The sequence below is a fragment of the Bufo bufo genome, chromosome 9 (genome assembly GCF_905171765.1).
Source record: "Bufo bufo chromosome 9, aBufBuf1.1, whole genome shotgun sequence".
Taxonomy (NCBI): Eukaryota; Metazoa; Chordata; class Amphibia; order Anura; family Bufonidae; genus Bufo; species Bufo bufo.
This window is the reverse complement of record NC_053397.1, coordinates 18,982,594-18,995,745: the sequence shown is the minus strand read 5'-3', so window position 1 is coordinate 18,995,745 and position 13,152 is coordinate 18,982,594. Positions and strand designations below refer to the sequence as shown.

Below are 13,152 nucleotides of genomic sequence, written 5' to 3'. Positions count from 1 at the left end.
TGCTGAAGGGCTCCAGGCCTGCCATGGCTTTCTCCATACTGAGCTATGCACGAGGCATAGCTCAGAATGGAGAGTGTAAAAATCCTATCAGGGTGAATAGGAGAGGGGATCAAAAGATCCCATGTACTAGGCCCCAAGGGGTCTAATGGTTATAAAAAACAAAAGTGAAAAGATTTACAAAAAAAAAAAAACACCAAGATATTAAGAGTTTAAATCACCCCCCTTTCCCAATTTTACACATAAAAATATCTAAACAATAAAAAATTTAACATATTAGGTATCGCCGCGTCCGAAAATGTAAAAACTATTAAACTATTTTTAAAAATTTGCAATGGAAAAAAATGAAATACACGCAATTTTCCATTTTTTGTCATCTTGCCCCTCCCCCCCAAAAATGTACATACCACCAAAATGGTACCAATAAATAATACAGTTTGTTACGCAAAAAAGAAGCCCCCATACAGCTCTGTAGACTGAAATATAAAAAAGTTATGGCTGTCAGATTATGGCAACACAAAGAAAATGTAGATTTTTTTTTCAAAGGTTTAAAAAAATATTTAAAAATAATAAAAAAAAAGAAACCTAGTAGTAAAAAAAAACACCATACAAGTTTTGTAGTATTGAGCCGCAGAATAAGGACATCAGGTCATTTTTAGCTCACAATGAATGCTGTGATGTCAAAACCCTAAAAAACTTGGCGGAATTCTGTATTTTTTTTTTCAATTTTGCCACGCAAATAATTTTTTGCTCATTTTCCAATACAAGATATGGAAAATTAAATGGCAGTATTAAAAAAAATGCATCGTGTCCTGCAAAAAATAAGCCCTCATATAGCTATGTTATGGTTATTGGAACGTGTGGAGGAAAAATCCAAAATGCAAAAATGAAAATAGGCCTCGACCCCAAGGGGTTTAGGACCTTCGCAATTATAAAGAGGTTGCCCAGGTTAAACATGCCTTTCTTCTTCCGTTAATAGTGTGGTAATGCAGCACAGCCCCATTCACCTCGGTGGGTCTCAGCTGCAGTACCAGACACAACATATGGAAAGGTGTGGCGCTGTTTTTGAACAAAGCAACTATTTTTTCTTATCCAATCCCCATCTTTGGGAAACTTTTAGCTCCTCCCTGTTCCTCCCACGAAGATCCATAACTTCTCTATTAGCCATGGCAGAGACTGGCTACAAATCCAGAGCTCGCTCTGCCAGACCTGCCACTTCCAGATGAATAGATGCTCATCCTCACTGATTTCTCACCACTCTCATTCCGATGCTTACCGAGTCTCCACTGGTCTCTCCTTCCTAGTCCTGGAAATGCCAGGAATGCCCCACAAAGCCAAACATCTGGAAGGTGGAGATCAAAAGGGAATTGTGTCGATCACGGGGACAAGTGAAAGTGACAATTGATTCTATAATTTTTTCAAGCCACTAACTTTACTAAAATTTTGTCCCAAATGGACATTCCGTTAAAAAAAAAAAAAAGACATCTTAAGCTCCTGGGCACTTGGGCATTGTCTAAAGGCCAGTTTCCCTGTCCCCCACCATGAAGGTTTTCTTGTCTATCTTCTTCCTAAGTTCTATTTCCTTTCCAATATGGCGTCCTTTCCAAACAGTCATTTAAGCCTTTATCTGTCTCTAGTTCTCATCAATGTCCCCACCCAACAGCCCTCGTCTTATATTTGCAGATTCCTTGCTCTGTGCCAACCTGTTTATACTGCGGGAATTTCCAGCCAGCTATTTCTGCCCCCTGGTGAGGGTTTCATTGCCTCACTCATCTATTCCACGGAGAACAGGCACCGACAACAGCATTAAAGTGGTAAGGAATGTACGCTCCAGGGTGCCCTTTTAAGTATTGCTGCAGGAAGTCCTGGAAGCTGAGATATGAGGAGCTGTTTTTTTGGGGCCCTCACATACTGTAAGCTGTCCCTCTGCCTGTCTATAGTGTCTAGAGCTGGGTCTGCCATCGTTCTGTCATCTGTGTTGTGTCAGTGCATTTAAACCGTATTGTTTCTTCTGATTTTCCTACAGGGATCCATAGTGTATAATACAGTTAATGCAATACCTGGCAACGAGCTGAATATAACGTCATACACCTACCCAAAGTACAAAGAGGAACTCAATGTGCACCATAACTTGCCAGGTAAATGATAGTAGTTATATTCTTGTACATAGGAGCAGTATTATAGTAGATATATTCTTGTACATGGGAGCAGTATTATAGTAGATATATTCTTGTACATGGGAGCAGTATTATAGTAGTTATATTCTTGTACATAGGAGCAGTATTATAGTAGTTATATTCTTGTACATAGGAGAAGTAAAATAGTAGTTATATTCTTGTACATAAGAGCGGTATTATAGTAGTTATATTCTTGTACATAGGAGTCAGTATTATAGTAGTTATATTCTTGTACATAGGAGCAGTATTATAGTAGTTATATTCTTGTACATAGGAGGCAGTATTATAGTAGTTATATTCTTGTACATAGGAGAAGTATTATAGTAGTTATATTCTTGTACATAGGAGCAGTATTATAGTAGTTATATTCTTGTACATAAGAGCGGTATTATAGTAGTTATATTCTTGTACATAGGAGTCAGTATTATAGTAGTTATATTCTTGTACATAAGAGCGGTATTATAGTAGTTATATTCTTGTACATAGGAGTCAGTATTATAGTAGTTATATTCTTGTACATAGGAGGCAGTATTATAGCAGTTATATTCTTGTACATAAGAGCGGTATTATAGTAGTTATATTCTTGTACACAGGAGTCAGTATTATAGTAGTTATATTCTTGTACATAGGAGAAGTATTATAGTAGTTATATTCTTGTACATAGGAGGCAGTATTATAGTAGTTATATTCTTGTACATAGGAGCAGTATTATAGTAGTTATATTCTTGTACATAGGAGAAGTATTATAGTAGTTATATTCTTGTACATAAGAGCGGTATTATAGTAGTTATATTCTTGTACATAGGAGCAGTATTATAGTAGTTATATAATTGTACATAGGAGCAGTATTATAGTAGTTATATTCTTGTACATAGGGGGCAGTATTATAGTAGTTATATTCTTGTACAGAGGAACAGTATTATAGTAGTTATATTCTTGTACACAGGAGTCAGTATTATAGTAGTTATATTCATGTACAGAGGAACAGTATTATAGTAGTTATATTCTTGTACACAGGAGTCAGTATTATAGTAGTTATATTCTTGTACATAGGAGAAGTATTATAGTAGTTATATTCTTATACATAGGAGGCAGTATTATAGTAGTTATATTCTTGTACATAGGAGAAGTATTATAGTAGTTATATTCTTGTACATAGGAGAAGTATTATAGTAGTTATATTCTTATACATAGGAGCAGTATTATAGTAGTTATATTCTTGTACATAAGAGCAGTATTATAGTAGTTATATTCTTGTACATAGGAGCAGTATTATAGTAGTTATATTCTTGTACATAGGAGCAGTATTATAGTAGTTATATTCTTGTACATAGGAGCAGTATTATAGTAGTTATATTTTTGTACATAGGGGGCAGTATTATAGTAGTTATATTCTTGTAAATAGAAACTGTATTATAGTAGTTATATTCTTGTACATAGAAGCAGTATTATAGTAGTTATATTCTTGTACATAGGAGGCAGTATTATAGTAGTTATATTCTTGTACATAGGAGCAGTATTATAGTAGTTATATTCTTGTACATAAGGGCAGTATTATAGTAGTTATATTCGTGTACATGGGAGCAGCATTATAGTAGTTATATTCTTGTACATGGGAGCAGTATTATAGTAGTTATATTCTTGTACATAGGAGGCAGTATTATAGTAGTTATATTCTTGTACATAGGAGGCAGTATTATAGTAGTTATATTCTTGTACATAGAAGGCAGTATTATAGTAGTTATATTCTTGTACATAGGAGCAGTATTATAGTAGTTATATTATTGTACAGGGGAGCAGTATTATAGTAGTTATATTCTTGTACATAGAAGGCAGTATTATAGTAGTTATATTCTTGCACATAGGAGCAGTATTATAGCAGTTGTATTCTTTTACATAGAAGCAGTATTATAGTAGCTATATTCTTGTACATAGGGGCAGTATTATAGTAGCTATATTCTTGTATATAGGAGCAGTGTTATAGTAGTTGTATTCTTGCACATAGGAGCAGTATTATAGTATTTATATACTTGTACATAGGAGCATTATTATAGTCGCTATATTCTTGTACATAGGAGCAGTGATGGCCAGTTCGCATTGTTCGCCCGTGAACATATGCGGGCTGCCATCTTTTTTCAGAAGTCCAGTGAGGCACAGGTAAGCCCTTACCTCTGCCTGTGCGCGAGCCGGTCTAAAATCAAATGCAGTCAGCGGGAGCAGGCAGTTCCGAGAACAGCCGCCGGGGGCCTTCATCGGGCTGTTTTTAGGAACTGCCTGCTCCCGCTGAACGCATTTGTTTCAGACCGGCTCGCGGCACAGGCACAGGTAAGGGCTTACCTGTGCCTCGCCGGACTTCTAAGAAAAGCTGGAAGCCCGCATATGTTTGCGGGCGAACAATGCGAACTGGCCATCACTGCATAGGAGCAGTATTATAATCGTTATATTCTTGTACATATAAGCAGTATTATAGTAGTTATATTCCTGTACATAGGAGGCAGTATTATAGTAGTTATATTCTTGTACATAGGAGGCAGTATTATAGTAGTTATATTCTTGTACATAGGGGCAGTATTATAGTAGTTATATTCTTGTACACAGGAGCAGTATTATAGTAGTTATATTCTTGTACATAGGAGCAGTATTATAATAGTTATATTCTTGTACATAGGAGGCAGTATTATAGTAGTTATATTCTTGTACATAGGAGGCAGTATTATACTAGTTATATTCTGGTATATAGGAGGCAGTATTATAGTAGTCAATTCTTGTACAAGGGAGCAGTATTATAGTAGTTATATACTTGTACATAGGAGCAGTATTATAGTAGTTATATTCTTGTACATAGGAGCAGTATTATAGTAGTTATATTCTTGTACATAGGAGCAGTATTATAGTAGTTATATTCTTATAGAGAGGAGGCAGTATTATAGTAGTTATATTCTTGTACATAGGAGGCAGTATTATAGTAGTTATGTTCTTGTACATAGGAGCGGTATTATAGTAGTTATATTCTTGTACATAGGAGGCAGTATTATAGTAGTTATATTATTGTACATAGGAGCAGTATTATTGTAGTTATATTCTTGTACATAGGAGGCAGTATTATAGTAGTTATATTCTTGTACATAGGAGCAGTATTATAGTAGTTATATTCTTGTACACAGGAGCAGTATTATAGTAGTTATATTATTGTACATAGGAGGCAGTATTATAGTAGTTATATTATTGTACATAGGGGGCAGTATTAATGCAGTTCAGATTTACAAAACTTTCGGAAAAGATTTAGAATAAAATGTATTGCCGTAGTTTTATTCTGTTCGCCTTCCGGCACGTTTGCCGTGCTGCCGCTAGGCCTCCAGCCCGCCCCCATTATAGTGAATGGGGCCGGAGCGGGCCTCCGCCGGCATGCGTGCACTAGCGGCAGCACAGATCCGGCAGGCTGTTCACCCGCCGTAACAGCCTGCCGGAGAAGGCTGCCACTACTGTGAAAGTAGCCTTAGGAAAATCTCTATAAATACTAATAAATATACCAAGTGCTCTGCTAAATACTATTATATTTTGTAGGTTGCCGTGAAATAGACCAAGAGGAAAACATTGTGGAATGTGAAGGTAAATTTCATTTTGGAATTCCAAAAATGTTATTGAAGAGCAATGATCTTCATTTAGCCTGTGGCTCTCCAGCTGTTGTAGTTCCACAACTCCCAGCAGGCCACGACAGCTAAAGATTATGGGAGTCATTTGTTAAGACCGCGTTTTATACGCTGGTCTTAATAAACCCCTGCGCTAGCAGTGGATCCACTGAAGTTAGTTAGAGGCGCCGGCCTCTACATAACTTCGACGTATCCAGTGCCGGTCTAAATCTACACCAGCTTTAGTGCGGTCTTACATTTAGACCAGAAAAGTCGCAGATTGCGGCGCAAATAACGTCTGAACGTAAATGACCCCCTATATGTTTCTGAAAGAGAAATGATAAATCTGCTTGTTTTCCATGCAGCACCCACCCTGGAGTTTGATGGCATCGATAACGTGTCTGTTGGTGTAGCTCAAGGAACCTCTGCCAGGAACATAACATTACGAGTCTATTATAAATCCAAGTATGATGGAAATGACACTTTGCACACATTAGTGAGTATTGTCTCAGAGAACAGTATCATTTAATAATTCCACAAAGTATTGTGTTTAAACGTAAAAGAAAGAGAAATTTCAAACAGATATAAAATAAAATAATAGATAGATAATAGACAGACAGATAGAAAATAGATAGATCGATAGATAATAGATAGATAGATAGATAGATAATAGATAGATAGATAGATAGATAGATAGATAATAGATAGATAATAGATAGCTAGATAGCTAGATAATAGATAGATAGATAGATAGATAATAGATAGATAGATAGCTAGATAGATAGATAGATAGATAGGAGATAGATAGATAGCTAGATAGATAGATAGATATTAGATAGATAGATAGATAGATAATAGATTGATAGATAGATAGATAGATAGATAGATAGATCGATAGATAGATAGATAGATAATAAATAGATAGATAGATAATAGATAGATAGATAGATAGATAGATATGGAATAGATAGATAATTAGATAGATAGAAAGATAGATAATAGATAGATAGATAGATAGATATGGAATAGATAGATAATTAGATAGATAGAAAGATAGATAATAGATAGATAGATAGATAGATAGGAGGGAGAGAGATAAGCAAAGGAATTCCACGGCACATCCAGGGAGTAAAATCAAAGTTGGACCGAAACGTTGCGGTCTTGTGAATAAAGCTATCACTTTGATTTTACTCCCTGGATGTGCCGTGGAATTCCTTTGCTTATACATTGTTTGGCGGTGGATCGCCCCCTCAGCGTCAGGCACTCCACATCTACGCAGAAAACCGCTGTGCTGCCCAATTTCGCTTTATTCTAGATAGATAGATAGATAGATAGATATGAGATAGAACAGGGATGCTCAACCTGCTGCCCTCCAGCTGTTGCAAAACTACAACTCCCAGCATGCCTTAATAGTTGTATGCTGTCCAGGCATGCTGGGAGTTATAGTTTTGCAACAGCTGGAGGGCCACAGGTTGGGCTTCCCTGAGATAGAATATAACATAGGTAGATAGATAGATATGAGATAGAAACATATGAGAGAAGTAGGTAGGTAGATAAACGGATAGACAGACAGATAGATAACGATTAAGTCATCATTTTGTGTATATATATTATATATATTATGTTTTCTTTCAGTATGGAGATCAGCGTTACATCGTCCCTAAGTCAGACATTGTGCCATGTTTGTGCTTTCAGGTAAGTTACTTCTTATTTTGCGCTCCCCTTGGGTTGTAGATTGGGGTCGGAGTAGTTACCTTCTTCTTGTGAATAGCGCTGCTCATTAGAATAAACCTTGTGGTCGAGGATGCATGTCTCTATGGAGAGAGGAGATGCTCTGCGGCCAGCTCACGGTATAGCAGCAGACATGGGGGTCCGCTGAGGTTAGACGCGGCTGACCTGCACTCAGCCTCAGATTTTAAATATTACAATTAATATCTGATTTTACAAAATGAACTTTTCATCCTGTTCCTTGGCAGGCGTGGTACAGTGACATAGTGAATGTGGCGGATGCTGTCAGAAACGAATGCTGCCCATTTACAAACCGTATGTATCTAGTATATATATATAGTATATTATAGAGTACTGTAACCGTGGCACTGTGCCACCGCAGCGGGTTCAATATTTCCTTATGGGGGGGGGAGAGAAAAAACTGGGATTCCTGCCCCACCACAGTATTGCCAAAGCCTAAAGGTCGCTATATCTTATAGAATCACCTGTAATTTACATCCTTGATTCTAATATGGCCGCCTTAAAGGGGTTGACAACCAGCTTTACTGGAGTCCTGGGGGACATTTGCTGCATGTCCAGGCAAATGTATGCATCAGGATTTTAGAAAGCTGAATGACAGTCCCTTTCAGTTTTAACAAGGCGGCCATATTGCCTCCTTGCTTTTCTAAGCACTGATAAGAAAAGGAGAAAAACTGTCTCAGGGTTTGTATTAGTTGGGATGTTGTCTTGTATAGGGTTTGAGGGGCAGAGCCTGACACAAAAGAAAGAATCTCTTGTGTCATGCTCCACCCCTTTTGTATCACAACACAGAAAATGGGGGGAGATTTATTTGGTGCAAAGGAAAACTGGCGCAAAGGAAAACTGGCTTAGTTGCCCATAGCAACCAATCAGATCGATTTTTTGATGGAATCTGATTGGTTGTTATGAGTAACTACTTTGATAAATCTCCACCAATGTCTTTATTGCCCATAGCAACCAATCACAGCACTGCTTTCATTTTTTATTCTGCTTTTGAAAAATTAAAGCTGCCCTGTGATTGGTTGCTATGGGCAACAGAACCAGTTTGTGGGATTTGTTTAACCCCTTATGTATCAGATTTACACTCAAATCTCGTTTCTGATTGATTCCAGATTCAGAGGAGAAAGTTCTGAGGGACAGTGTCTTCTCCGTAACCATAAAGGACAACATGGCGCTCTATAACCTGCTGGCGCCTTGTAATTTATCCGCTGAATTATCACTTTGTTGGAAACCCGGTGACCCCTCGGCCTGCCATGAGATTCCTCACACCAGGAAGGAGATATTAAGCCAGGTGAAGGACAGGAGCGGCCACAGCAACCAATAACAGCGCAGCTTTCATCCCTTAGTGTTCATTGGTTGCCATGGGCAACACAGCATTTTTACATACATCCCAACAGTCTTGTGACATGGGCCACAAAGGGGTGGGGCTTATTATGCTGCACTTAAAAGGCGGGGCTTCTGGACAGGAGGGGCCTGACAGGCCACCATTTTGGACATTTCCCTTACTTGAAGTAGATTTCAGACTTTGTTTTATTAACCATCTTTTCCAGCTTTCTCTAAATGCCTTTTCCTTTTTATTGCCAAAGACTTCAGGATGGATTTTATGACCTGTGCAAAGTCCACATTGTACAGCCCTCGAATTAACCCCATCATGATCTGTCATGTCTGTCTATATCTATCTATGTCATGTCTGTCTATATCTATCTCTCTACAGTAGCTACCTTCTATCTATCTATCTATCTATCTATCTATCTATCTATCTATCTGTCTGTCTATGTATCTATCTATCTATCTATCATCTATCTCCTATCTGTCTATCTATCTCATATCTATCTATCTGTCTGTCTGTCTGTCTATCTATGTATCTATGTATCTATCTATCTATCTATCTATCTATCTATCTATCATCTATCTATCTATCTATCTATCTATCTATCTATCTATCTATCTCTCTCCCTCCTATCTATCTATCTATCTATCTATCTATCTATCATCTATCTCCTATCTGTCTATCTATCTCATATCTATCTATCTATCTATCTATCTATCTATCTATCTATCTGTCTGTCTGTCTGTCTATCTATGTATCTATGTATCTATCTATCTATCTATCTATCTATCTATCTATCTATCTATCATCTATCTATCTATCTATCTATCTCTCTCCCTCCTATCTATCTATCTATCTATCTATCTATCTATCTACCTTCTATCTATCTATCTATTATCTATTATCTATCTCATATCTATCTATCTATCTATCTCATATCTATCTATCTATCTATCTATCTATCTATCTATCTATCTCTCTATCTATCTATCTATCTATCTCATATCTATCTATCTATCTATCTATCTACCCACCCATCTATTATCTATCTATCTAATATCTATCTCATATCTATCTCATATCTATCTCATGTCTGTCTATATCTATCTATCTATCTATCTACCTATCTATCTATCATCTATCTCCTATCTATCTATCTCATATCTATCTATCTATCTATCTATCTATCTATCTATCTCATATCTATCTATTATCTATCTATCTATCTATCTATCTATCTATCTATCTATCTATCTATTATCTATCTATCTCCTATCTATCTATCTATCTATCTCATATCTATCTATCTATCTATCTATCTATCTATCTATCTATCTCCTATCTATCTATCTATCTCATATCTATCTATCTATCTATCTATCTATCTATCTATCTATCTATCTATCTATCTCTCATATCTATCTATCTATCTATCTATCTATCTATCTATCTATCTATCTATCTCCTATCTATCTATCTATCTATCTATCTATCTATCTATCTATCTATCTATCTATCTATCTATGCAATGTTATGGAGTAAGGACTTTGGTAATACTGACTGCAGCAGACGATGTGTTGTGACGCCTCCTTCATTGTGTAACATACTTGAGGTCAGGCAACGTGAGTCCGGCTCCGGTACAGGTAAAACCGCACACCTGTTACCATTGTGCAATACGTGTACCGCAGGAATGTGGTTTGGTTGTGTTCAGTAGATGACACATCAGTCATTTGCATAGGGGTAATGTATAATGATACAGATATGATATTATGTAACCCGGCAACCAAACTTATTACACTCATTACCCAAACGTATATGACGCAGGCACGCAGAGGACGTATTAGGCCTCTATCACATGAGCGATACGGACTGTGTCAGGATCTGTTCAGACAAGTTCAGTCAGTTTTGTCTGTGATTGTGTTCAGTGTTGCCTGTTTTCCGTGCGGTTGCAGTCAGTTTTTCATGCGTTTTCCACGCGTGTGAAGAAACACTGAAGAATAAGGGCTCATGCACACAGCCAAAGCCGTTTTTGTGTGCTGTAAATTGCCGATCCCCAAAACACAGATACCGGCCGTGAGCGTTCCACATTTTGCAAAACGGAATGTCCGGCCCAGTATAAAACAGTCCTCCTTGTCTGAAATATGGATGAGAATAGGACATGTTCTATTTTTTTGTGGGACGGACATACGGACGCAGATAGCACACAGGGTGCTGTGCGCATTTTTTGTAGGCCCATTGAAAGGGACATGCAATAAGCAAAAAAAACGCATGTATTGGATGCATTTCCCAGATTAACAGGACACAATACACACATGTACAGAATGCAATGCCTAAATTAATAAGAAATATTACATGTATGTATATAGGATGCATTAAACACGTTAATAGTACACATCACGTATGTCGGTAGTCTGGTTGTGCTGCAAATTTTAATTTGATTTCACGTTGTCTTTTAACAGCAAATTGGATCCTTGAAGCTGGAGCACCCGCACCCATCGCTCTGTCTCCAGGTACAATACAGTAAAAAAGTACCATGAAGTGGGTGGGGTCAGAACATCCTGTAGCCAATCAGATCATGGAGATGATGACATCAGTAGAGCAGTGTTTGATAGTGATGGATAGTAGCACTGACCTGTCTACTCATGTGACCATATTACTGATGAAGGAGTTGCAAGGGGCATTTTTTTTTAGGAAAGTGTTAGAAAGGTCCCCTGACAATAAGCTGATCAGACCCGAGGCGATCAGATCTAATTTATTGGGAAACCTAACAGCAAGTGTTCAGTTCTTCTGCAGCGCCACCACAGGAAACATAAAGTATTACACCGTACTCATTGGACTCAATAGGCTATTCATTTAATGCCGCTTCTGTGTACTCTTGTTAATAGATGAGGGTCCTGACCCAGGAAGGGGGGACACTATGGTATCATATTAGGAAGAATTTAGGTTTCTGTTAGGGTGGATGTAAAGGGGGCAGGCGGGGAGCATTGATTGGCATAACAGGGTGATTATACATTATTACTTTATTTTTATAGGTGTCCGTTAAAGGGAAAGTCTTGCATACCTCCTGTTTACCAGGTGAGTACCGTCCTATGTCTGTAGACACAATAGGTAACCGACAGTCATAAGTATCATAAGTACGGACAAACTGACAGATTCCCTTCTCCTGGACACATCAGCCCCAGCTGCTTCATTCATATATGTGATTTTTGTATGCATTATTTCAGTAAGGGGCGCCACATCTCTGGTGGAAATACAGGATCTGACATAAAAATCTAACCTATTGGACCCGTGTTTCCCCTTGAAGGCACCACAGATATTAGAAAATTAACATTGTAACATAGTATATAAAGCCGAAAAAAGCCCTCTGTCCATCCAGTTCGGCCTGATCAAGAGGAAGGCAACAAAAATAGTGAGGTAGAAGCCAATTTTCCTCACCTTAGGGGAAAAAATTCTTTCCCGCTTCCAATCAGGCAATCAGAATAACTCCCTGAATCAACCACCCCTTTCTAGTAGCTATAGCAGGCATCCTCAAACTGCGGCCCTCCAGCTGTTGCAAAACTACAACTCCCAGCATGCCCGAACAGCCTACAGGTATCAGCCTACAGCAGGGCATTGTGGGAGTTGTAGTTTTACAACAGCTGAAGGGCCGCAGTTTGAGGATGCCTGAGCTATAGCCTGTAATATTATTACACTCCAGAAATACATCCAGGCCCCTCTTGAACTCTTTTAGTGACTCCACCATCACCACCTCCTCAGGCAGAGAGCTCCATAGTCTCACTGCTCTTACCGTAAAGAATCCTCTTCTATGTTTGTGTACAAACCTTCTTTCCTCCAGACGCAGAGGATGTCCCCTCGTCACAGTCACAGTCCTGGGGATAAATAGATGATGGGATAGATCTCTGTACTGACCCCTGATATATTTATACATAGTTATTAGATCTCCCCTCAGTCGTCTTTTTTCTAAAGTGAATAACCCTAATGCTGATAATCTTTCAGGATACTGTAGTTGCCCCATTCCAGTTATTACTTTAGTTGCCCTCCTCTGAACCCTCTCCAGCTCTGCTGTGTCTGCCTTGTTCACAGGAGCCCAGAACTGTACACAGTACTCCATATGTGGTCTGACTAGTAATTTGTAAAGTAGCAGGACTATGTTCTCATCACCGCCATCTACGCCCCTTTTGATGCAACCCATTATCTTATTGGCCTTGGCAGCAGCTGCCTGACACTGGTTTCTACAGCTTAGTTTGCTGTTCACTAAAATTCCTAGATCCTT

At 38.1% G+C, this 13,152-nt stretch overlaps 1 protein-coding gene across 1 annotated transcript in view; it reads left to right on the top strand.

Annotated features, from left to right (window-relative positions):
- The window catches only part of IL17RC (interleukin 17 receptor C), a 46,705-nt gene that overhangs the window by 18,993 nt on the left and 14,560 nt on the right, over positions 1-13,152 (top strand). The window contains exons 5-13 of the mRNA XM_040408027.1: positions 1,681-1,811; positions 2,024-2,135; positions 5,739-5,783; positions 6,169-6,299; positions 7,439-7,498; positions 7,780-7,846; positions 8,662-8,840; positions 11,339-11,389; positions 11,912-11,954. Of these exons, the coding sequence (XP_040263961.1) occupies positions 1,681-1,811; positions 2,024-2,135; positions 5,739-5,783; positions 6,169-6,299; positions 7,439-7,498; positions 7,780-7,846; positions 8,662-8,840; positions 11,339-11,389; positions 11,912-11,954 (819 nt within the window). The remainder of the gene's footprint in view (positions 1-1,680; positions 1,812-2,023; positions 2,136-5,738; positions 5,784-6,168; positions 6,300-7,438; positions 7,499-7,779; positions 7,847-8,661; positions 8,841-11,338; positions 11,390-11,911; positions 11,955-13,152) is intronic.